We start from the raw sequence: 25,114 nt of genomic DNA on the forward strand, positions 1-25,114 counted from the left end.
CTGACCAGGATGTGGTCTACTCGGTCTCTCTTCTTTCTTCCAAATTTCATCATTTTCTGCCAATCTGTTTTGTGGTGTGGCTCCTTCTTAAGACTAAACAATTTGAGTACTTCAGTTGTTATGAAGTGCTGTTGAAATGAGAGGGGTAAAGAAAACATAAATATAGACATCCTCAGATTCGTGTGTGCATAACTCCAGAAACAGACTTATGCTTATACAATATTTTTGGTAGAAGACCATCTAATTTTCTTCCATTTAGTTCCACTTAGCAATATGGAGGGAAAAACATCTCAAATACTCAGATTTTATTCACTTAACAATTTTTATTTTTATAGAACATATAAAAGTAAAACCAATGCTATATCTCAAAGAAAAATTACTCTAGAGCTGACTTTGTGTGTGTGTGTGGTGGTGGTGGGGGGTTTCAACACAGGGTTTCTCTGTGTAGTTTTGGTGCCTGTCCTGGATCTTGCTCTGTAGACCAGGCTGGCCTTGAACTCACAGAGATTTGCCTGGCTCTGCCTCCCAAGTGCTGGGATTACAGGTATGAGCCACCACCGCCTTGCTACTGCTGACGTTTTAAAAGAACCACCATTAGCTAATGAAAACCACTTATGTATGTGTGCATGTATGAGCATGTTCATGCAGGAGACCAGAGGAGGGCACTGGAAACTAAACTTGTGTCCTTTGCAAGAGTAGCTGAGTCATCACTCCAGCACCTCATCAGCTAACTTGAGGGCAGCAAAACCGGTAAAGAAAGCATAAAATCTATCTCTGAACTGGGAAATCCCACATCAATAGTTGGAAGCAGGGCTATATGAGAATAGTGCAAGCCTCATCTGAAACACCAAAGTTCAAATTATTACATTAAAAACGCTAAGAACACTTCAGTGGGAGAGGCCTGGTAAAGTTCTTTGCCTTACTTTGGTTTTTGAGACAGGGTATTATTCTATAACCCAGGCTAGTGTCAAACTCATCATAATCCTCCTGCCTCAGCCTCCTACATGCTGGGATTACAGGCATGTGCCACTATGTGCATCTGTAGCATGGCAACTTAACTATTAACAGTATCTAATCAATTATTCTTAAAAATCCTTTTAAAGTACAAAAAAATAAAAAAAATTTAATATTAAAATGAGTATGCGGTATCTAGTCTATGCTTAATGTGTAGACATATGATATGCAGTTGATGATGGCCTATATATTATGTCTTGTCTTAGTTTGTTTTGTTATTAACAATTCAATTTTTTTTTTTATTACTTTTAAAGGTGTTTCCATCAATCAAGAATGATCTCAGTGGGGGAGGAGAACACATTTATGAATCAGAATCATCGGACAAGATTCTCAAGCTGCCAACGTGAGCCTCAGACCACTACTCCCGTCCACAGGCAGGCACACAATGCACTCAGAGGCTTCTCACTGTGGATGAGTGGAAGGAGGAATCGAGGGTGCAAGTGTATGCTGAGAAACTGCTGACTTTAAGCCAGAGGCTGAAGCTTTTCTGTAAAGGATCAGACGTAAGGCTTTGTGGTTGCATGGTCTCTGTCACAACTATCTAATTCCACTGCAGGGAAGCAGCAAACACAAATTAGTCTGGCTGTGGCCCAACAAAAGAAGATTTGTGAAAGTTAATGGCTAGATTGGGCCCATGGCTCATAGTTTGCCAACATCTGACCACACACAACACATCTTCTAAATAAACTGGTGTCTGCAAGCATACAATCTTTTTAAAAGGATTTTTATGATTAAGTTTGGAAAACTCGACTCTTAGACCTCACTGCTCACAAACAACACTGGACTCAACAGTATTAGCAACTGCACACTTGAGAGCAGAATTTTGGGGCCCTCCTCAGAAGCTCCATTTAACAAGCATCCCAGATGATTTCTGTGTATATTAACTCGGTGAAGCACTGCTCTGAAAAGGAACTTCGGTAGTCAGGCCTGGTGACTCGAGGCTATTATCTCAGCACTTGGGATTCTCAAAGTTCAAAGTCAGCATGGACCAAACAAAACAACAACAAAAACTTGCTGCGGTAAGGAGACTATGCAGATAGACTACACCAGTGTGCAGGCAGGACCTGACTGTCCAGTGTCCAGAAAGTCCAGGAGTCAACGTTCCCTCGCACTACACCCTCTGTTACTCATGGACCCAGTCAACAAATACATATGGCATATATAGACAAGGGCCTGCTTCTACGTCATTTATAGACCTGTATAAATAAACAACCAATGGAGATAATTGATAGTTTGCAGCTTACCTTGATTTCATTAAGGTTATTTGGGTTTTTCACACGTCGGAAATAACTCGAGTTGATTCTACATGGCTTCATCCAGACAGGCTGATTCAAGTTTGGATCCTCAGCAAATATTTCCTCAAAAATCTCTTTTGTTAAATCAAAAACCGCCTTAACAGAGAGAAACAAACAAAACACAAAGCAACAGTAATAAAATGGCTGAGAATCCAAATTTCAGAAAATAGGCAAGAAACTCAAGAACAGTGATCTTTGTATGTTACCTGTTTATAGACTCTTTTACTAGTGCTTTCTATGTCTAGACCCTTACTGGCACAGCCCAGCAGTTTCGAAGGAATCCTGAGGCTCTGAAGGTCCTGGCCTAATTCTTTCCATTTCCAAAGCTCCTCTGCTGCATCATGTACAAGGCTTTCTACTTCTTCTGCCGTGTGGGGAACTGCCAATAACGTTTCACATGGCTTCTGGGGTGCTCGCTTAGGTTCTGCCATCAGAGGTACAATTGTTTCTTCTGCCTTATTCTTTTGGATCTTGTGAGAAGAGCTCAAACCAAAATCTTCATCAAACCAGTCTTGGTCATCTAATGTGCTCAGGAACTCGCGGCTGATCTCAAGTTCAGCAAGTCTCTTAGCTAGCTCTTCTTGTCCACTGGCACCAAACACTGGGCTTTCCTATAGAAATAAAACATTCAAATAAAGGGCCATTTAGTGACTATAAAATACAAATCATACCTATTACTTATGTGTTTAATATCTCTATATGTAAAAGTACAATACAATGGTCAATGATGAACAAGAAAAAAACTATCCTCTTTCCACTATTCTGCTTATATAAACCTAATCATTCAATTTTATAATAAAGTATTTATTCATTAGTTTGTTTTTTTCCTTTTGTATATCATTAATCATTCTATTTCTGAAGAACAATCACTGGGATTCTGAAATAGGAAACAAAAATTCTTACCTTTGGTGATTATCTGGCTCAAGTTACACAAAATCATTACTTTTCCTTAGTTATCCATGGGCAACCTAAACAAGCTGGTGGTCTGAGTCTATGTCATAGAGGATATATTTCAGTTTTATCAAAATCAACATCACAACTGGTAATCTCTGTAGGGCACCATAACTGAATAGATAGGTGAGAGAGACCTGGGTTGAGAACCCCACTGGAAAATTCCAAACAATCTGGAAGGAGATCTAATGTGTGGACCATTACAGGGGCCATCAATATAGTAGTTTAAAAGATGTTTCAGATCCCACCACTTGACAGTGTTCATGACAACCCTATAGTGACTACTCATGACATAACAGAGGGCAATTATACTTCAGACAGAAAAAGAGCTACAAGTCCTTGAAAAACATAGTGATCATATCTAATAAGCAGCAGGTTGGGGGATATGTCTACCTCAAGCCACAGAATAAAAGGCAATCAGACTCTCGTCTAGATAAAATACTCACAGGTCTGGGACACATGTCTGGAGAAGAGAGCTCTTCTTTTTCATCTTCCAGTTCAGACCTTAAAAAGCAACTCGGAACACTGAGTGGTTGTTCCTCAATATTTTGGGTTGGATCTTGGGACAGTACTTCCTTTTGGTCAAGAAACTCCTGATTGCTAAGCTGGATTTTCTCATTCCTAGCCTTTTTGATTTGTTGTAGTTGACTGACTGTGTCTGTCACAAAATCTTTTAGTAAACTGTCTGTCAGCAAGCTGACTGTTTCTAGTTGTTGCTTTGACTTTTTTTCTACACTTATTGATGACTTCAGCTGAGCTTCTAATTGGTTTTTTTCTCTTGTTAAAAGATCCAGAAGTGGGGTAGAAGGCTTTTCTGAAACTTGGGAACAGGAGTTCTCTTCCTTCTCTGCAAGCTGTTGTAGCTTGGACTCTTCAGAAGCCATGCTGTCTGGAGCAGCACCTGCAGCATCGGGAACATTTTCTGTGACGCCTGAATCAAGGGCTCTGCCCTCCTTACCAGCAAACAGGGCATCTACTGAAGACTGTTGGTGAACATGGGCTTCTAGGACCCCAGAAATGTCCAGTTCGTTGTCTGTTTCTATGTTAAGGCTTCTATCTGTATCCACTGAGGCTTCTAAATTATGCATACTAGGTAGCGATTTCTCACAAAAATATTCGGCTACATCATCTTCTCTGTCTTTTAGACATTTTATATCTTTCGGCTCTTGATTAGAGTATTGATAATGTTCATCAGAATAAGATTCTTCATCTTCATTTATGTCTATATAGTCATTAAAGTTTTCTAGAATGTGAGATATTTTTTGAGGAGGAGCAAAAATACCATGCTTGTCTTTGCACACAAAATATACAATGCCATCATATGTTCCATTGTTATTTCCTTCAGGTTTATCCAGTTCTACTCCAGCCCAAAATCCTTTAGCAAAATTAGTCTCACCTTTGAATCGAAGAGTGCCTGGCTGAACGTTGCCTATTAACACCCTATCCCCAATGTGGAAGCCCAGCAGCTCATCCGCAGCAGGAACTGCAGCCAGGGGAAGGGAGTCAGCAACGCTGTGCTCATGTCCCACGTCACTGCGTTCCTTACTTTTCATCAGCTCAGTAGGGGACTTGAGTTCCAGCAGCCTTTCGGAGTGGACACTGCTATGGATGGACAGGCTCTTTTCACTTAGGCACTCACTGATTTCGTCATCACTACCAGACCCAGAGGCTCGACTTCTACAGCTCCTCGCTGGCTGGGACTTGTCTCTGTAGGACGGTGAGTCTTTCCTGAGAGACGGTGAGGACACCTCGGAGTCATCCTTGTTAATCTCCTCAGCAGAAATCCCTTTCTTGAAAGAAGACACTTCAAAATCTTCAGAATAGGATGACTCTTTAGGAGCATAAAGGTGTCCTGACAAGGCCGAGTCTCCTTCCTCTCGGCCTTTCTGCTCATGGATATCTCTTGCTGACTGGATGTCTTGACTGTGATCTACACTTTGATCAGACTGACTCTCTTTCAATATTTCCTCTTTTTCATGAGAAATTTCAATGGTTGATTTAGCTGAATCTTTCTGAATCTTTGTAGAGTCAGAAGGCAGCTCTTGATTTGAAGGGATTTCAGAGGTCAGGTCTAGTCTCAGCAAGACTCCAGGTCTCTCCGACTGCCCAGAACAGGCATCTTCGGTCTCGCTCTTCTCCGGTTGTGTGTATTCTATTTCTTGGATTTCTGATTTTTGACTAGCCTCTTCAGCCTTAGCCTCTGACAGATCATAGATCCCATTAGGTGCACTTAATTCCTTAGGAGCAGGTAATGAGGGTGCACTTCTGAGAGAGTCTCCAGATTCCGTCCGGGTTTTTCTTGAAGACAGAACTGGAGATGAGGCCTGCAAGTGTTCTTCTATCCGGCTGTCCAGCTCAACCACTCTCTTTGCATATGCAGATAATGATCTTTCTGACAGAGCTCTCTCAGAACATGATAATGAAGAATCTTACAGAGAAAAAAATCACATAAAATTATTTAATTAGTCTTCCAAATCCAAGACCCAAAATTTACATAAAAGCCAAATCTCAGTTAAGAAAAACTCTGGTCAATAAACATGACTTATTTTGGTTATCCTATAAGTTTTTCTTCTTTAAAAAAAAATGTATACACACACACACACACACACACACACTATAGCCGGGCGGTGGCGGCCCACACTCTTAATCCTAGCACTCGGGAGGCAGAGCCAGGTGATCTCTGTGAGTTTGAGGCCAGCCTGGTCTACAGAGCAAGATCCAGGACAGGCACCAAAACTACATGGAGAAACCCTGTCTCGAAAAACAAAAACAACAACAACATTCTCAATACTATATTGAAAATAAATAGAAAATTAAATTTTCAAGTTTGGAATAATTTATAAAGTAACAGGGACTAAGTTTATGATACCATGCTTAATATGATAGTTTCAAACCATGGGAAAACAGGCTGTATAGAGAATGTGGAGTTTTTAAGAAGGGGGTGGGTACTTCTATTATTCTTTAAAAAAATAAATTTTTGGTGCTAGAGAGATGGTTCAGCAGTTAGGAGAACTTGCTGTCCTTGCAGAAGACCCAGGTTCATTTCCCAGTACCTACATGGCAACTTTCAAGTTCCAGGGGATCTGATGCCCTCTTCTGGCCTCCTCAGGCACCAGGCACACATGTGATGCAGACATGTATGCAAAACACCCATATACACACAATAACATTTTTAAAAAATGTAATGAATTTTCCTGGAGACCCTAAGTTCTCTGACGTGTGTGTATATGTGTAACAGAGAATGAGGGAGGGATGAAAGGCAGGGGTGGGGTTGGGTGGGGGGGTGGGGGTTGTTACTATATCTGCAAATCTATGACCTTTAGGGCTAAAGTGGCAAACTAAGAAGAAAGTATGATATAATGAGCTAACAAATCAGGAACCAGGTTTTTTATTCAAATCTCCACTTTATCATTAGTGGTAGGAAGGCAGTTTTTATTTGCCTCAGTTTAATTTCCGACATTTTGTTTTCAGTAATAATTTTCTAATAATTGTTATCTTTGAGTTAAACTGAACAATAAAACTATAATCATCTATCACATAATAGATACACAATCTGATTAGGGAGGAATTTAGAGACATTAATAGCATGCAGCTATTTGGTTTTCATGCCTCACTTTTTATCAGAAATGCGGGACAATAAAAACTGATTTAAAAAGAACTGAGTGCTGAGACAAAAGTCCCCAAAGTCCCTGCACTTGGGAGTCTAAGGTGAAAGGATGACTTGAGCCCCAGTTTCCAATCAAAGTAAGCAACAATCAGACCCTGTCAGAGAACTAAGAGCAAGATTAAATTCAAGTAATAAAAATGCACAATCATTGAGGAAATGAACTTCTCTAAATTAACAAGGTTGTCTGTCTGTCTGTCACATGTGTGTGGGTGCTTATGGAGTCCAGAGGGAGTTAAGGACCTTTGCAGCCAGAGTTAGAGGCGGTTATGACCAGTCTGAGCTGAGTGCTGGGCCCTAATGTGGGTCCTCTGGGAAAACATTACATTTTCTTGACTGCTGGGCCAGCTCTGTAGCCCCCAGAAATTCACTTTTGTAGAGGTGGAATTCTGTGGGCTTTCCAACTATGCCCACACGACTTGGTTTTTCAGGCACATACCAACATGTTCAGCAATGGATGCCAAGGAGCCTCTGGAACGTTCTGCCTCTGGTATGGATTTCCATGTTTTTGCTGTCTCAGATCTGAAGTGAAAAAGTAGTGACAAGATGAACTACAACGTGGACACTACAGTAAGTGACAATAAGTGGACACTTAGACACGTCTCCCTCTTCTCTGAGGAGGTACTTCAACAGCTGCCACCTTACACAGCCAAGCCTGCTTCCGGCCCTTGTCATTCTCTGTGGATGAACTCCACAGGGCACCAGGCACTAGGTCACACAACCTAGCCTTTCTACCTACAAATTCATCTAGATTTATAACCACTCAACTACTTTTCCTCCTGCTATCTGAGGGCAAGAAGTATGCCTTTTATTTTCCTTCCCTTGTTTTATATGTATGCCTCAACCATTAAAACCCCAAATCACACATACAGTCTTTGCCTCATACACACACACTCACATTCTCTCTCTCACACATTATCTCTCACATACATTCTCTGTCTTACACATACACACACATTCTCTCTCACACACCCTCTCTTACACACACCCTCTCTTACATACTCTTACATATTCTCTCACACATATTTCTTTCTCACACGTATTCTTTCAGACACACATCTCTCTCTCTCTCTCTCTCTCTCTCTCTCTCTCTCACACACACACACACACACACACACACACACACACACACACACACAGAGTCTCTTGTTCTAAAGAGCTAAGGGTGAAGCCAGTCTTGTTCACACTAGGCACATACTCTGAAACTGGAGTTTTGGAGGTTGTGAGCCACCTTGTGGGTGCTGGGAATCGAGTCTCAGTCCTCTGCAAGAGCAGCCAAGTGCTCGAAATCACTGAGCCACCTCTCCAGCCTCAACAATTTCCTTCAAATTTTATTGATCGATTCTTACTATCTTGGAGGTGTTAGTATGTGCAGCACCAGGGTCTGTGTGTGGAGGTCAGAGGACACTCCGCTGAACTGATTCTCTGCTCCCACCATTCTCTGGGCTCAGGGGTCAAACTCAAGTTGTTAGATTTGCCTGACAAGTGCTTTGCTAGCTGAGCCGTCTTACCTCGCTTTCTTTTTAAAAAATTGTAAAACTATTTTCAATTCTGTGTCTCTGTGTGTAGGCATCTGTGTGTAGGTGTCGTCTGTGTGTAGGTGTCATCTGTGTGTAGGCCTCTGTGTGTAGGTGTCGTCTGTATCTAGGCGTCGTCTGTGTCTAGGCGCCGTCTGTGTGTAGGCCTCTGTGTGTAGGCATCGTCTGTGTGTAGGCGTTCGTGTGTAGGCGTCCGTGTGTAGGTGGCGTCTGTGTGTAGGTGTCGTCTGTGGGTATGCGTCTGTGTGTATGCGTCTGTGTGTAGGCGTCTGTGTGTAGGTGGTGTCTGTGTGTAGGTGTCGTCTGCATGTAAGTGTGTTTACATAAATGTAGGAGTCCAAAGAAGACAGAGGCATTGGAGCCTCCTAGAGCTGGAGTTACCGATGGTGTGAGCCACCCGATGTGGGTGCTGGAAACTGAACCTGAGTCCTCTACAGGAGCAGTATGTGTTCTTAATTATGGAACCATTTCTCTAGCCCTTGTTTTCCTTTCTTTCTTTTCCCCTTTCCTTCTATATATATATATATATATATATATATATATATATATATATATGTGTGTGTGTGTGTGTGTGTGTGTGTGTGTGTGTGTGTGTGTATGTATGTATGTATGTATACATACACACATATATATATGTGTGTGTATATATATATATATTATATATGTGTATGTATATGTATGGGTGTTTGGCCTACATGTATGCCTGAGCACCATGTGCATGCAATTCCTGCAGAGGCCAGAAGAGGGCATCAGATACCCTGGTACTGGGTGTAGAGACTGCTGTTTGCTGCCATGTGGGTGCTGGGATTTGAACAGGGTCCCCTGGAAGAGCAGCCAGTGCTCCTAGGTGCTGAGCCATCTCTCTAGCTCCCTAGGTGGGGGGCTGGATAATACATAGAATTGCACTATGTACAACAGGGTAATCTAAAAATGTGTAGCCTAGGTTGGTCTAGAACTCATGGTCCTTAACCTCTTGAGTGTTGGGATTACAGGCAGGCAATACTATACTCAGCAAAGTATTTGGTTTGGTCCTGTCTTCTTATATCAATGCAGGTTAAAAACACACAGCTGAAGTAGGGTCTCGCTATGTAGGCTTAGCTGACCTGGAATTCACTATGTAGAGCAGGCTGGTCTTGAACTCACAGAGCTCCATCTACCAGCCCCTGCCTCCTAATGCTGGGACTAAAGGCGTGAGCTACCACACCTATCTTGTGGGTTTGTTTTTTTCCTGAGTTTCAGTAGTAGTTTCAGTGCATGGTAGGCAAGTGTTCTACCACTAAGCTGTCCTAGCCCTCCAAATACTTTAAAAACTTTAAAGGCCCACATCTTCTCACAGTAAAATAAGTGAATACAAAGCTTTTACGGTGGCTTTTGCTTTACTTTCCAGTCTCTCCTGACTCCAGCAATGCCCTATCACATTTCCCTTTTATGGTCTGCCCACTGGCTCTCTCTTCAGCATGCACGAATGCTTCTCTTTCACATTTCCTTGTTCTCAGCTGTACTCACTGGCCTCTTACCCACTGTCCAAACCATTTAGATGTTATAACTTGACTTTGTAATCTAGTATAACATTTATTCTACTCCTGCTACCTGTGTCTTCTATATTTTTTACTGGGTGTATAATATTCTATTACCATAATTTACTGAGATATTTTACTCATTTTTGGAATTAAAGATTATTTCCAATGTCTTATGACTATAAATAGATATTACGATAAACACAAAGGGTGTTATAATAAATATACTATGCAAATAGTTTTTTGTATTATATATTTTATCAAGCTTATTTTTTTTTTGACATGAGGTTATAGAGTTAAAGGTTACAGATATTTCTGCCTTCTAAAACATTGCCTTGTTTTTCAAAAGATCTACAACTAATTCTACTGCTACGACCACCAATGCTGAGATACCATTTCACTGCACCCACCAGGCTGCAAGTTAAAAACACACATTGCCAATCTGTACCTTATGCATTTAATTTGTACTTATCATATGCAACACTTTATATTTGTTAGGAAAAACAGTATTTTTACTTGTATAACTTACTGTCACTTAAAAGATAACTCCTACTAAAACTCCTGCCTTTTTCATTCTCAAATAAAGCAGAATACATGTAAGTTAAGTTCCTACCTGTGTAGTGGGTGGGGCTTGATTTTGGGTTTTTCAGAAACAGAGGAGAGAGTTTTAATTTGAAGTTTGGATGTTGGTGATGTGTCCAAATCTTGGCTAAGCTCACCTTCAGTTTTCTTAATGAATTCATCGTAAGTCTAAGTTTAGAAGAGTTAGAGGAGTTATTATGCAGAATGTTTTATTTTAAATCATAAGGGTATTTAAAAATTTTAAATAGCATAATTTAAACATTACACCAGTAAAAAGACAGAACATAAAGATTTCCCTCCCTGTTCCCTACCACATCTTCAACACCACAAAGAAAGGAGAAAGACATGATAGTTTCAATCCAAAGCTAAGTATTTATGAAATGGTAATACAAACCCAGACACATTAAAAACTTGTTATATGCTGTTTTCTAAAGGATACACTATTATTTTGTGGCTTTTTTTGCAGGGGGGTAGTTGAAGTAGGGTCTCACTATGTAGCCTTAGCTGACCTGGAATTCACTATGTAGAGCAGGCTGGCCTTGAACTCACAGAGCTCCATCTACTAGCCCCTGCCTCCTAGTGCTGGGACTAACGGTATGAGCTACCACACCCTACTTTGTGGGTTTGTTTTTTTCCTGAGTTTCAATGGTAGTGAATTACTAACATGTCGCCTGGTTATTAAAAAACACACTCTTTACTAGTCACCAGAACTTCACTGCTCGTAACTATCATTAGTATGGCATCCCAGGTGGGCTCTCTACCTATTACGTGTGTCCTCCTTTTGGGGGGCTAGACTCACCTGTACAACTCTACTGATGTAGCAGCTAAAAACAAAAGTTAAGCACTTTTTACCCAGGATGCATCTCTGTCTGGCCTAAACTAGATTGTTAATAAGTGTTTACAGGATGAAAGAAAAATTGCTGGATCCATTTTAATTGCTACAGATTCTTAATGACTAGACTAAAATCCCTACTTTTATAACTCTTATCCATATTATCTTCAACTGAATTATCAATGTTTGATAAATTCTGATATTAATCACCAATTAAACATACACGGCCCATCTAGCTAGGTCTACATAGAAGGCATAGCTACTCAGATCTGAAAGCAATATCGATCTAAGTTTAGTTCACTTATTAAATGATGACCAATAAAGTCCACTAAGCCTTTTTTCATATAAATTGCCATGTATATTTCTCTATGACATAATATAATTTCAAAACTTAAATATATAACTCTTTCATTTTTATTTAGCCATTTAGCCAAATACTGAATGAGATGGATCATATAGCACTTTTCTAGAGATTTTCTATCAATGAATATTTTTTGAACTTTGAGACAGGATTTTGGTTTGTAGCACAGGCTTGGCTCAAACTTGAGATCCTCCTGCTTCATGTTCTGAGTACTAGAATCATATTAATGAACATTTTTTAGCAATACTGTTTATTCTTATTTCCAGTATTACTTTAATGGCTCAGAGTTGCATAACCAGTCGGATAACGCCCAGACTCCTTAGTCTAGCCTCTCCTTTCCTGTCACCTTCATTTATGAACTTGTTTTCCCACTGCTTTCCAAGATGAACTCCCAGCACAGCCACTGTGTCTGCTGCTGGGTACTTGTATCCCCTGGAGCCAGGGTTTCTGTATCTAGCTCAGAATGATCTGGAACTCCCTGTGTAGGGCAGGTTGGTTTGAACTCCCACTTCTGTTTCAATCTCCTAAAGCTAATTATAGGAATGTTTGGCTATCCAGGGTCTGGTCATTATTATAACCACTTTTCTAACTTTGAAACACCATACAGGTTATGATGCCTGCTCTGTCTCCATGTGATGTACACATGCAAATGTTTATTCCAAATTTATTAACAGGCTTATTTTCATGGAAAGATTTAAATTTTAGAATTAGAGATAGAATCCTGCCTTTATCACCTGTGGGTTGTGTGTTCCTGGATAAGCCCTTAATCTTATTAAAACTCAGTTTCCTTATCTGTGAAACAGTGGTAATACCCATACTTCATTGCTATGAGGATTAAATAAAAATACATTCAATTATCTGAGTTTCCCACATATAAAATAGTCATCTTAGTTTCATAAGAAAACTAGTAAACAAACATAGGAAGAACTGTGTTGAACAACAAAGATCAATGGGTAAAAATTAATTAAAAGGATGGAAAATTTGTGTCTCAACACAGCAATGCACTTTCTCTCATTTGGGAAACTTAAGGCCGAAGAGTTTCAACTGTTTTGAAAACTTGAAAGTGTCCAGATCTGGACAGCTTCCTCTGGTGGTGACCTGAGACCAGATTCTTGTCATTTAGCAGGCGGTTCAGATGGATTCCATGATGACACTGTCATTTAGGACAACAAGGGCCAGGGCAGCAGGGAGAGGTTGGGGGAGGCAGGGAGAGGTGGGGGGAGGCTGGGAGAGGTGGGGGGAGGCTGGGAGAGGTGGGGGGAGGCTGGGGAGAGATGGGGAGAGGCTAGGAGAGGTTGGGGGAGGTGGGGAGGGGCTGGGGAGAGATGGGGAGAGGCTGAGAGAGGTGGGGGGAGGTGGGGAGGGGCTGGGAGAGGCTGGGAGAGGTTGGGGAGAGGCTGGGAGAGGTTGGGGGAGGCAGGGAGAGGTTGGGGGAGGCAGGGAGAGGTGGGGAGAGGCTGGGAGAGGTTGGGGGAGGCTGGGAGAGGTGGGGGGAGGCAGGGAGAGGTGGGGGGAGGCTGGGGAGAGATGGGGAGAGGCTGGGAGAGGTTGGGGGAGGTGGGGAGGGGCTGGGAGAGGCTGGGAGAGGTTGGGGAGAGGCTGGGAGAGGTTGGGGGAGGCAGGGAGAGGTTGGGGGAGGCAGGGAGAGGTGGGGAGAGGCTGGGAGAGGTTGGGGGAGGCTGGGAGAGATGGGGAGAGGCTAGGAGAGGTTGGGGGAGGTAGGGAGGGGCTGGGAGAAGCTGGGAGAGGTTGGGGAGGTTGGGAGAGGCTGGGAGAGGTTGGGGGAGGTGGGGAGAGGTGGGGAGGCTGGGAGAGGTGGGGAGGCTGGGAGAGGTTGGGGAGGCAGGGAGAGGTTGGGGAGGCAGGGAGAGGTTGGGGAGAGGCTGGGAGAGGTTGGGGAGGCAGGGAGAGGTTGGGGAGAGGCTAGGAGAGGTTGGGGGAGGCAGGGAGAGATTAGGAGGAACAAACAAACTTGAAAGCAAGAGAGACAGAGGGAAAGAGAAGAGGGAGAGACAGAGAGACAGACAGACATCTGTAGGAAATCAGCCAGGGGCACCAGTGACTAAGAGACTATGCTGACAATGCAGGTAGGCGGGCTTCAAACGCTAACCAGGCCCAGACTAGGTAAGGGCAGTGGGGATGAAGGAACCCAAGGAACCTGGGAAAAGAGCATTCAACGGGAACTGGGGCTGGAAGAGGAAACAGGAGGAAGAGAACAGCAAAATCCGATTTCTAGTGTCAGGTAGCTATGGAAGGATGCTAGAGCTTAGGAGGAGATTCAAGTTAAAGCTATCATTTAGGAGCTGTCCTAAATTAGCTCAAGGATTGTAATAATTATGTGGCCTACTTGCAAGAAAAAAAGAGAGAGAAAAGGTGACAATAATTTTAATACCTAGATCTATCTGTCTATCCACCCATCCATCTTAATGTTTTTAAGAGAATATGGATAATCTTCACAACCATAATCTTAATCAGAAAAAATAACTTTAGTATTCAGTATTGTAATATGTGGGGCATCTTCGGCTTTAGTTTTACAGATGATAAAATACGACACCCCCGGCTCCCCAAATCCCCATCCACACTTTCCCAACAGCAGGGCACCAGCTGCGCTTCACGGGTCACCTCACCTCCAGCTGTCGGAGCAGACTGGCCTCTTGGGCTTTCAGCCTCTCCTTCTGCCTTTTCCTCTGCTCCTTCTTCAGCTGCTCCACCACTGACCTTCTTTTCCGCAGCTCCTCCTTCAGAGCTCTGATCCTACCTTCGATGTCGCTCTGGTCAGAGGTAGTTTCTGAAAGACATCAAATCTTTTCATTCATTTCAACAAAGAATCAAGTTAACTCAGTAATAAAGAAAAGCTGTAATGCTTAGAGTCAACATTTAAAATTTAAAAAGTCGAGCTTCTGAAAAATGTTGTTAATAAAATATGTGCTTACTTTTCCATTGATCTTTCTTTTTTCCTTAGTCTTCCTAATTATTTTCTAATTTCTGATGGTACTATTTGTTTTTCTTTATTTTACTTATAATTATTGTGAACAGTGTATGTGTGTGTACGATGTGTGTGCATGAGTTCAGGTACATGTATGGAAGCCAGGGGACAACTTTTGGGAGTTGATTCTCTCTTCTATTGTAGGTTCCAGGGACTGAACTCAGCTTGTCAGGCTTTTGAAGCAAGCATTCTTCATCCAGAAAGCAATCTTGTCAGCTCAGGATTTGAAACTGTAACTAGATGTTGAAAAACCCTATCTTAGCAAGATACATGGTTGAAGTTTAAATTTTATGTCAGTGAAATTTATACCTTCTATAAAAAATGATTTCTGGTGTCAAGACATTCATATAACTGTCCTTAGACATTAAAGTCAAATTAGGATAAAATTAAAATTTTATATTTTCAAATTGTGATTCTTATCACATAAAAAGAGGAAAATATACCCTATTACACTCTTTCTTTGAAAGATTTTAAAATTACTCAAATGACGCTGGTTCAACTTTGTTTCTCCCCAGTAGTTTAGATCTGCACATGAGAGGCCCAGTCATGGCAACATCACGAGAAAGCACTTCATTATACCCTGTCATACACAGGCTATGAAAACAAACAGGCACCATTTAAAGGCGCTGCGTATTTCACTGCACCCAGAAATTACAGTGACTATTCCTCCTCATGCCTCCTGAATCACACACTGATCACATTTCCACACACTAATGCTCAGTGAAACACTAAATAACCTTGCAATAACAATACTATCAGACTGAAACCTCAAGGCTAACATCTATATGTTCCATCCTGAGACAAGGTTTTTATCAGGTACTTTAGATTAAGTTACCTAAGAACTAAAGAGTTTATTGAAATGCAAATGACATTGTCTCTTTAAAATGGTGGGATCCAAATATCTGGGCTACAAAGCACAGCTGAGTCCCTGTGAGTTTTTTAACACCGACTGAAGACACACTGGAAAAAGCAGTGATGAGAGCGGAGCAACTGAGCACCTTCTGCCCATGCTTTCTCTGAATTCTTTAACGAGTAACTGGGTTTAGGTGGAAAGTTCCACGTGATGTGCTTGGGGTGAGCTTTATACTCAGTCAATTAATGGCTCGAGCATGGAGTACTGCAGTCTGGGTTAAAAACCACCATCTTTCCTAAGATCAAATATGAATCTCTAATTCTCTAGTCTGATGAGTTATATGTTTCTAAGCCAAGAATGCCAGACATGCCCGTAACCCCAATCCTGGGGAGGTGGAACCAGGAGGCCAGCCTGAGCTACGGGACACCCTGTTTCAAAAACCAAGAGTCCCACGCCCTGGAAGTGCGGGACGCTACCTTGTCAAGTGTAGCAGACCACACTTAAACTTGGCTCTCGAGATCATTTTCCATCAATGTATTTTTAAAACTGCATGTCAGCTATGATCTATAATAAAATTGTGTTTAGAGTCTATGGTTTTGAAGAATTAACAGCAGCTGATAAAAAACTTGGAGTTTTTAGATGAAGACCTTGAAGAGTATTTATAGTTTCAACTTCTGAAGAAACTAAAGGCAAGCAAATGAAAGGCAATCAGGGACTCTGATATGATGAAAATACATCATAAATCTGCCTTCATCTATTACTACACTCAGTCCTTATCAACAGGTAATCTTTCTACACATTTTTTTGAACCCAAGCAACTCTCTAGGTGAGTATTATTTTTACGGAATGCTCTGCCATAGCATTATTTGAGACGAGAAGGAGATGGGAAGGCGGAGGGAGGCAAACGGCACGTTAGTTTGCTCGGGTTTCTCATTCCCTCTCCCACACTGACTGTACCGACTTGCTAACAGGATTCCCTTTCATTCACAGGTGTTACTTACCCCACCACATTAAAACCAACCACTTCCTCAAATACTGTTTATAATAATGTCCTCATGAAGAGCTACATCTCACCTATAATACAGAAATCTCAGGTATTTTTCTAAAATTACTTTTTCTTACTTAAGTTTTAGCAATAAAAGTATCACAAATATTATCACTGATCTTTAACATAGAACTCATGCAAAGCTGGTTCAGGCATCACCTTGTTGCTTCCAGGGGAAAGGATAATGCAGTATGGGAAGCAAACTTGAAGATTATCAGTAAGTAACAGATCCGAAGCAGAAACCCAGGTTTCCAAGTATACACCCAGTTCATGTCTAGTGACTGTACTCTACCAGAGTAAGTCTGCACTAGAACATGGAAAAACAAACTTATGCAAGTATTACTAGCTGTACAAAAATAAACATAAAAGATAATAATTTCAACTGTTTGACCTGATAATTCTATTACTATCAATCTATCAGCTTTAAAAAATATTGTATATATTTCTTAAAGCATTATTTACAATTGTGAAAATTTTAAGAAAATCTAGATAACCACCAGAAAAACAGCTGAATTATGGTACATCATCTACCCTTTAAATATGTATATGTATGTTCATATGGGTGTGGGTGCATATGCATGTGTTTGTATATGGTAGAGGACACGGGTCAACCTTGGGTGTTTTTCTTCAGGCACATCCAATTTGTTTTCTGAGACATGGTTTCTTGCCAAACAGGCTAGACTGGCTGGTCAAGAAGCTCAGAGATCTGCCTCTCTCCACTTCCCCTGGGCCAGCATTACAACCACACACCACTATACCAGTTTCCTTTATACATGGGTTCTAGGAATTGAACTGAGGTCTTCACACTTGCGGCAAGTGCATCCCTAAGCTACTTCTTCAGTCCACCTTCTCTCATAACAACTGATCCATTTCCACTAAAATAAAATAAACATCCACTCAAATGACCTTAAACAGCAATATATGCTTACCACTATAGTTAATATGGCAATACTCGATATTGCATTAATTTTCCTCACATTTCTAATAAACACAGCATTTCCCCTTAAGATATGCTTCCCAAAAAACTCCTGAAGCCTTGCAGAAGTTCTTCAGTCTTTCAAAATAACATCCAACAGACACACGAACAGAAGAGGTGTAGGAAAAACACTGTTCCTACTGCCATCCACAAGCTATTACTTTTCCACATTGCACTTTTGAGATTTGTGCCATCATTTCCCACAACCTTCTATCCTCATGGTTTATTAATAACTCATTGAAAAAAATTAATAAGCACCCACCACATGAAATGAAGAATACCCATGAGGCACTGGTGTTACCAATGTTAAGAAAACACAGAACCCACTCCCCAGGTCATTCCAGACCCGGCAGGCCAAGGCCAGCTACCAGTTGTGCTGTACAAGTATGGCACACTGAAGTACAGAGTGCCGTGGAAACACAAAGACGGTGTCTGACACAGAAAGAGGAAAGATGTTTTCATGAAATAAATGTCCACTAACACAAGAGAATAAAGTTAGTTACAATTTGTAGAATGAAGGAGATAATTATCAATGATAATCACTGAGCAAGAAAAAGCCCACACAAATGCAACAAGGAAAACAGAGTACTAGCATGTGGTTAGACAAAGTTTTTAAAGGAGAACTCAAAAACAAAGACAAGAAACTCACGGCACCCTTACCTGACTGTGTCATGGACAGTGATTCATCTGACCAACTGTAACAGGGTTGATGAGACTTGACAGGCAGGTGACAATGTCCTTCAGTCCTAGGACTTCCTTTGCTAGACTCTTGCCTTGACACAGATAAACAGCTTTTGGGAGGTGACTGTTCAAACAGAAAACCAAAAAGGAATTACTCTGTCATACAACTGTGAACTTACATTTAAAATACATTTTATAACATTTTTATACCAAGTGAACATCAAATTTAGTAATTTATATAATAAGTTGAGTATATTGAATTTTAACACAACTTTATATAATTTCACAAAAGGTTTAAAAAAGTTTCGTAATTCTATTAAAGGCCTTTTCTTTTTCTTCTTTAACTAAATTTCTTTCTTTTAAAAATTATTTAATTTCATGTCCACTCATGTTTTGCCTGCACGGATGTCTGTATAAAGCTGTCAGACTCTCAGAAACATAGGCAGTTATGAGCTAACATACGGGTGCTGGGGAAGAGCAGCCAGTGCTCTTAACCGCTGAATCCCTGTAACTCAATTTCTTGATTAGCATAAAATATTGGGTTTCATTATATTCTCATAATTTAAGCTGGGTTCTCACTCTGAAGCTCAGGTGGCCTAGAAATCACTATGTAGCCCATACTGGCCTAACTTGTGGCAATCACCCTGCCTTGTGCCTGAGTGCTGGGATACAGACATCAACAACCACATCTGGCTAATTTTACCTTTCTTGTTTAGTTTTGGGGGGCAGGGGGTGTGGTGAGGGTTGGGGGTAGGGCAGAAACCTAATTTTTCTTAAAGACAGAAAATAAGTTATGAAATAACATGCTTAAAAATTATAGTAAATTACAAATGGCTAATATGTTGGTGATATTTACTCTCCTCATCCACTTAATTAAAAATTACTAAATATGTACTATTTTTTTTATGAGAGGATAGAAAAAAATGGTGTGAGACTGTCCACAAAGACATGGACAATTTTACTTTCCATGAAAGGCAAAGTTTCTATCCTGTCATCAAAAGGAAGTGAGGACAGCTGACCTGAACTGCCCCCACCACTTTCTGTGCCCAGGACTTTGGACAGGTCTTTTAGAGAAATATTGTCCTTAGACTCAATTATTTTACTTCATGTGTCTGAGTGTTCTGCTGTGTATGTATGTGCACCACACGTGTGAACTGGAGTTTTAGGCGGGTGTGAGTCACCATGTGGGTGCTGGGAAGGAAGCTTGAGCCCTCTGCAACCACTGAGCTCTCAACCACTGAGCCACCTCTCCAGCCCCTGGAGGGTCTTAACCTGCTGATCTTCAGAACAGGGATTTACACTGTCACCTACACTCTAAGGCAGTTGTGAGGATTAAGTGAGGTCACTCCTGTCAGGTACTTAGCATACTACCTGGTATTTGATAAGTATAAAATACTACTTTTTAATTATAAAAATCTACTTTAGTTCTGTGAGTTCAAGGCCAGCCTGGTCTACAGAGCCCGATCCAGGAAAGGCGCAAAGCTACACAGAGAAACCCTGTCTCGAAAAACCAAAAAAAAAAAAAAAAAAAAAAAAAAAAAAAAAAGTACAACACTTGTTTTAATTTCCTTTACACATTTTCTTCAGAAAGAAAAATGCCCATTTAATCAGCTTTGTGTTAAAATGAAGCTGTAACAACGCTATGTAGACGCTAATACATTTATAGGACTTAGAAGTTAATAAAACTGAAAAATGCAGTTCAGTTACACAGATCTCTAGACCACAGGAATTATTAGTAAATTACCTATACCATAAGCCTATTATTACCATACAATAATTTCAAAAACCACTAGTATGATAATGAGAAGCCTTCTGTACTCTAAAAGCATTTTTAAGTCTGTGCAAAAGAATATTAGCAATGTAGTATTTTCAACATAATGTAGAATCAGCTCTGCATTAACAATCAAAATGTTTTTATGCTAAGTCTTTCAGGTGCAAAAATGTTAAACATAGGAATCTAATTAACTTTTCAATATGGAATCATACAACTAATTCTTCACACCCATATTAAAAATGAGGATTCTGAGCTGGAGAGATGGTTCAGGGATTAAGAGCACTGGGTGCTCTTGCATAGGACCTAGGTTCAGTACCCAGCACCCACAGTGGCTCATCACCATCTGTAGCTCCAGGTTCAGGAACCAGTGTCCTTTTCTGGCTTCCTTGGGTGCCAGGCACACACAAATGGTGCAGACATACCTGCCAGCAAAACATCCATACACACAAAATAAAATAATAATTTAAAGACAAAATTCTAATTACACATATCACCATCTACATTTTTAAACAGAAGATTTGAACTGGACCAGTAAGATGGCTCAGCAGATAAAAGCACTTGTTGCCAATCCTAGAACAACCTGAATTCAACTGCTGGAACCCACATACATGGTTTAGGAGGAGAGAACTGACTCCTCCTACAAGTTGTCTTCTGACTTTCACATGCAGACATATACAAGTACATAAGTAACTTTTTTTCAATAAAGAAGCTTTACTATTGCATTTGTTAGTATTTCATATTGCTATGCTAATATCTTAATCTCCGAGAAATCAATTTGAAAAGCAGGTAAGTTTCTAACTTGAGTTTTTTTTGTTGTTTTGTTTGGAGCTGAGGACCATACCCAGGGCTTCTAGCAAGCGCTCTACCACTGAGCTAGATCCTCAACCCCATTAATACAATTTTTAAGGGCAATTTACCAAATTTATCTTGCCACTTTCTTTGCCTTTTTTTGAGACAAAGTCGAACTCACATTTGTTTGAGTTTTTATCTATGAAGTACAGAATAAAAAAAATACAGAATATGTTATTCTAATAATGCCCAGTATAGTAATTGAAAACCATTCATATCAGATATTTTAAAGTGATAAAATCAACACTCTTATTCTGATTATGAATTAGTAATTATTAACTAAATTATAGCAAAGGCACGTTGGTATGTTTTAAGATCTTACTGCTTTTAAGACAAAGTGGATTTGCAAAAGAACTTATGTTTCCACAAATAATCTTCAATGCTGTGTGTGTGTGTGCGCGCGCGCGCGCACGCGCGCGCGTGTGCTAGTCAGAGGAAATTTTGTAGGAGTCAGTTCTCTCTTTCCACCTTGAAGGTTCTAAGAATGAAACGCAGGTCATCAGACTTGGCTGCTAACACCCTTATTACCCACTGAGCCATCTCATTGACTTTAGAATTTCTATCTGTGCTGACTAGTTTTATGTCAACTTGACACAAGCTAGAGTCATTTGAGAGCAGGAAACCTCAACTGAGAAAATACCTCCATAAGATTAAACTGCATGGAAGCCTTTAGGGCATTTTCTTAATTAGTGATTGATGGAGGAGGGTCCAACTCACTGTTTGGTGCCATCCTGGGCTGGTGGTCCTGGGTCTGGAAAGAAAGCAGGTGGAGCAAGCCAGTAAGCAGCACTCCTCCATGGCCTCTGCATCAGCTCCTGCCTACAGGTTCCTGTCCTGACTTCCTTGATGAACAGTGATGTGGAAGTGTAAGCAAAATAAACCCTCTCCTCCTCACTGGTTACGATGTTTCATCACAGCAATAGTAATCTAATTAAAGCCACTATCTCTTTAATATTATTAGCCTTGTTAATGTAGAATTTTAACTGCTACTAAAGCCAAATTCATATACTTACAAATATAAGCTTATTAAAAGTTTTTTTCCTCTTCAAATGTTAAATCCTGTATGTTACAAGTATAGTGATAATCAATGCTGCCATTAATAGAAATAATATAACTATCAGTAGCACTTTCAAGACAGATTTTTTTTTTCCCAAAGGAGTTTTAAGATACAAACAGGCACCGGGCGGCACACACCTTTAATCCTAGCACTCAGGAGGCAAAGGCAGGCGGATCTCTGTGAGTTCAGATCGAGGCCTGCTAGGTCTCTAGAGTGAGTTCCAGGACAACCAGGGCTGTCACACAGAGAAACACTGTCTCAAACAAACAAACAATATCTATATCTATATATATAGGCATTAACTTACATGTTTACTAGGAGAGGTAGATTCCAGTTCCTGTGAAAAAACCATTTCCTCAGTAATTATACTGTGATCTGGACTCCCAGTCTGTGCTTGTACCATAGACTCAGAAGGTATGCCTAGCACAGAAGGGCTGTCTAATTCTTCTGTAATACAATTTTCACTGTTTCGATGAGAGTAGGAAGGCACTGGAGATTCCTCTTCACTTGTTATTCCTGGAAATACAGGGTGAGAATGATAAATGTCCAATCTTTGTCAATGAACAAGTTAAACTTGTTACACTTTAGACTTGTTTCCAGCATAAAACCACAATACTTCACATGCACTACTAAGTCTGTTCATCAGCAATTTTGGCTGACACTATTTGAGAGCAGGCACTTACTATATAACCAGTGACAGTGACTGGCAATCCAAGTATGAGGGTGCAGAGCAATTATGATTTATAAACACACCCCCTTTGCAGTGGAAACTGCTTCAGTCTTTCATTTTAGAAAATAATTTAGTACCTGGCTAGTCCAGATCTTTCATATTGTCAGGTGTAGACCCAACACTTCAGTGTTTCCTCCCATTAACAACTATTGGAGAGTCCCTTCTTTCTCTGTAAGTCTGCAAAGTTGACGGTGTCATGTCAACTTTCCACAAATACAGGGTTATCTGTTCACAGTCTATTAATTGCACATAATAGAGTCCACTCTATTTTCATCCATGTATATAACGTGTCAGACTCACCTACTGTCTCCTGTTGTCCTCTTCCTACTCTCACTCATCATCTTTCTCTTTCCAATGAGTTCTCCTACTTTCCAAATTTTTTTAAGAAAAATTTATTTTTATTTATGTGTACGTGTGTGTCTGTGTGAATGTGTTATATCTGTGTGGGTGCACAAGAACACCAGAAGAGAGCACTGGAGCCCTTGAAGCTGGAGTTACAGGTCAGCTGTGAGACACCTGACATGGGTGCTAGCAACAGAGCTGAGTCCTTGGAGGGTGGGAAGCACTCGTAACCACTGAGCCATCTCTCTCACAGCACTGCCCAGCACTGCACTGCACTGCCTGCCCTGCCCCTTTTAAAGTGATTCAGTTAATATCATCAGGGCCACAAGCAGGAGCATGAATGAGTGGGGTGCTTGTTGATTTGGTTAGAGTCAGGGTTTCGTACAGCCCAACCTGGCTTCAAACTTACTGAGAGTGACCTTGAACTTCTGATCTTCCTACCCCCACTTTGGAGGCAGTCTTATACCATCACATCCAGGTGCTGGGGGAGGAACCCAAGGCTTTATGCATTCTAAGCAAACATTCTAGCATCTGAGTTACATCTCAGGCCACAACTGAGTTTCATTTTTTGGATTTCCTAACCAATGACTTTGCTAAACTCATTCATTATTCTAATAAAGTGCAAATTGTGTGTGAAAGAGAGGGGGGAGGTATGTGTGTATATCCATGTGCAGTTATATACGCCTGTGCACTCATGTGTGGAAACTAGGAAAGGTCAGATGTCCTCTATCACTCTCTGCCTTACTCCTTTGAGGCAGCATCTCTCACTGAATCTGGAGCTGGCAGAGGTCTCTGACCCCCACGGTTCTGGGATTATAAGCAGACATGGATGCTTGCCCAGCTTTTTACATGGGTGCTTAGATCCAAGCTTAGGTTCTTATGCTTATGAGACAAGCACTCTTACCCAATGCACCATCTCTCCAGCACCAAATTCTGGGTGTTCTATGTGCGTATCTTTATGAACTGTAAGTAATGAAAAATTTGCATCTTCCCCTCAGACCATACAGCTTTTAATTGTTTTTCAAGCCTTACTAAACTTTCTAGAGCCTTCATACAATGCTTAATAAACATTTTCCAGGGGAAAGTTTTCTGTTTTATCACAAAGTATTTTATCTGTTTTAAGTCCGGGGTTTTTGTATAGTTTTAAATTAACACTATTTTGCTGGGTAAATACAGCTCTTCTCCATGTGTATTTTTATCTGAGGTTTATGCATGTGATCCTAAGTCTTTTTCTGAATCTACAGAAGTGATCTTGTAATTTTCCCTCTTTATTAGATTTTCATGCACAGTATTTAGGATAGAGAAGAATAGCTTTTTCCTGTTTCATGTTATTCTTTTATGGATTTAGCATTGAAGTTATATACTAGTATTATAAAGTAAATTGAAAAATGTATTTCTTTTTTGTATTCTGTGGAATGTAAAGAATTATACACTTGGGTTTTCCCTTTTTGAATGTCTTTGACAAGTTGAATATAAAAACAAACCTTCGTGTTCATACTGACAAGAAGTTACTTATATTTTCTTAAAAAGCTGCACGTCATTCGTAACTGCGTTGCCCTCTTCACTTTCAATCATCCCCATGAAAAAGAACTAAAATAATCCACGATGCTGCACTTCAGTCCATACTCATTACCTTTCTGCTCTGTTCTCTGGTTCTCCAGCTCTCTCTTGGGAGTCTGGGGTTTTATCAGTTCTTTGTCCCAGGCAGCCAGAGCTTGTTTTTCCATCTGTCGGATTTCCGCTTCCTCTGCGTCCAATCGCCGCTTCCACTCCAGGAGCTCCTCCGCATGCTGCCGACGCTGCATCAGCTTCTGTTCCCGCTTTGTCAGAAACCTGCAGTCACACGCGAAGACTGGTTAGGAAACCCACACACAGGCGGAGGTCACTGTCACTCATGCCTCACCAACAAGCTGTGCAGAAGCAGGGCATTCACACCCCTCACTCCCTGAGAAAAGTGTGAAAAGACAGACGCACGATGAGCCAACTTACTGTTTAAATATGAGAAGATTAGTGTTTCCTTATAGGAGGTTGTCAGGGTAGTGAAGGAAACTAGTGTAAGCTCAGAAA

The 25,114-nt window shown here is 40.8% G+C and overlaps 1 protein-coding gene across 14 annotated transcripts in view; it reads right to left on the minus strand.

The window, feature by feature from the left end:
- The window catches only part of Cep350 (centrosomal protein 350), a 143,588-nt gene that overhangs the window by 11,886 nt on the left and 106,588 nt on the right, over window positions 1-25,114 (minus strand). For all 14 annotated transcript variants that reach the window (XM_042258352.2, XM_042258348.2, XM_042258346.2 and 11 more), the window contains 10 exons: window positions 24,681-24,880; window positions 22,283-22,491; window positions 18,275-18,419; window positions 14,382-14,542; window positions 10,593-10,729; window positions 7,364-7,446; window positions 3,707-5,688; window positions 2,516-2,920; window positions 2,259-2,405; window positions 6-128 (listed from right to left, as the gene is read on the minus strand). In XM_042258352.2, coding sequence (XP_042114286.2) covers window positions 6-128; window positions 2,259-2,405; window positions 2,516-2,920; window positions 3,707-5,688; window positions 7,364-7,446; window positions 10,593-10,729; window positions 14,382-14,542; window positions 18,275-18,419; window positions 22,283-22,491; window positions 24,681-24,880 — 3,592 coding nt within the window. The remainder of the gene's footprint in view (window positions 1-5; window positions 129-2,258; window positions 2,406-2,515; window positions 2,921-3,706; window positions 5,689-7,363; window positions 7,447-10,592; window positions 10,730-14,381; window positions 14,543-18,274; window positions 18,420-22,282; window positions 22,492-24,680; window positions 24,881-25,114) is intronic.

The sequence above is a fragment of the Peromyscus maniculatus genome, chromosome 11 (genome assembly GCF_049852395.1).
Source record: "Peromyscus maniculatus bairdii isolate BWxNUB_F1_BW_parent chromosome 11, HU_Pman_BW_mat_3.1, whole genome shotgun sequence".
NCBI lineage: Eukaryota > Metazoa > Chordata > Mammalia > Rodentia > Cricetidae > Peromyscus > Peromyscus maniculatus.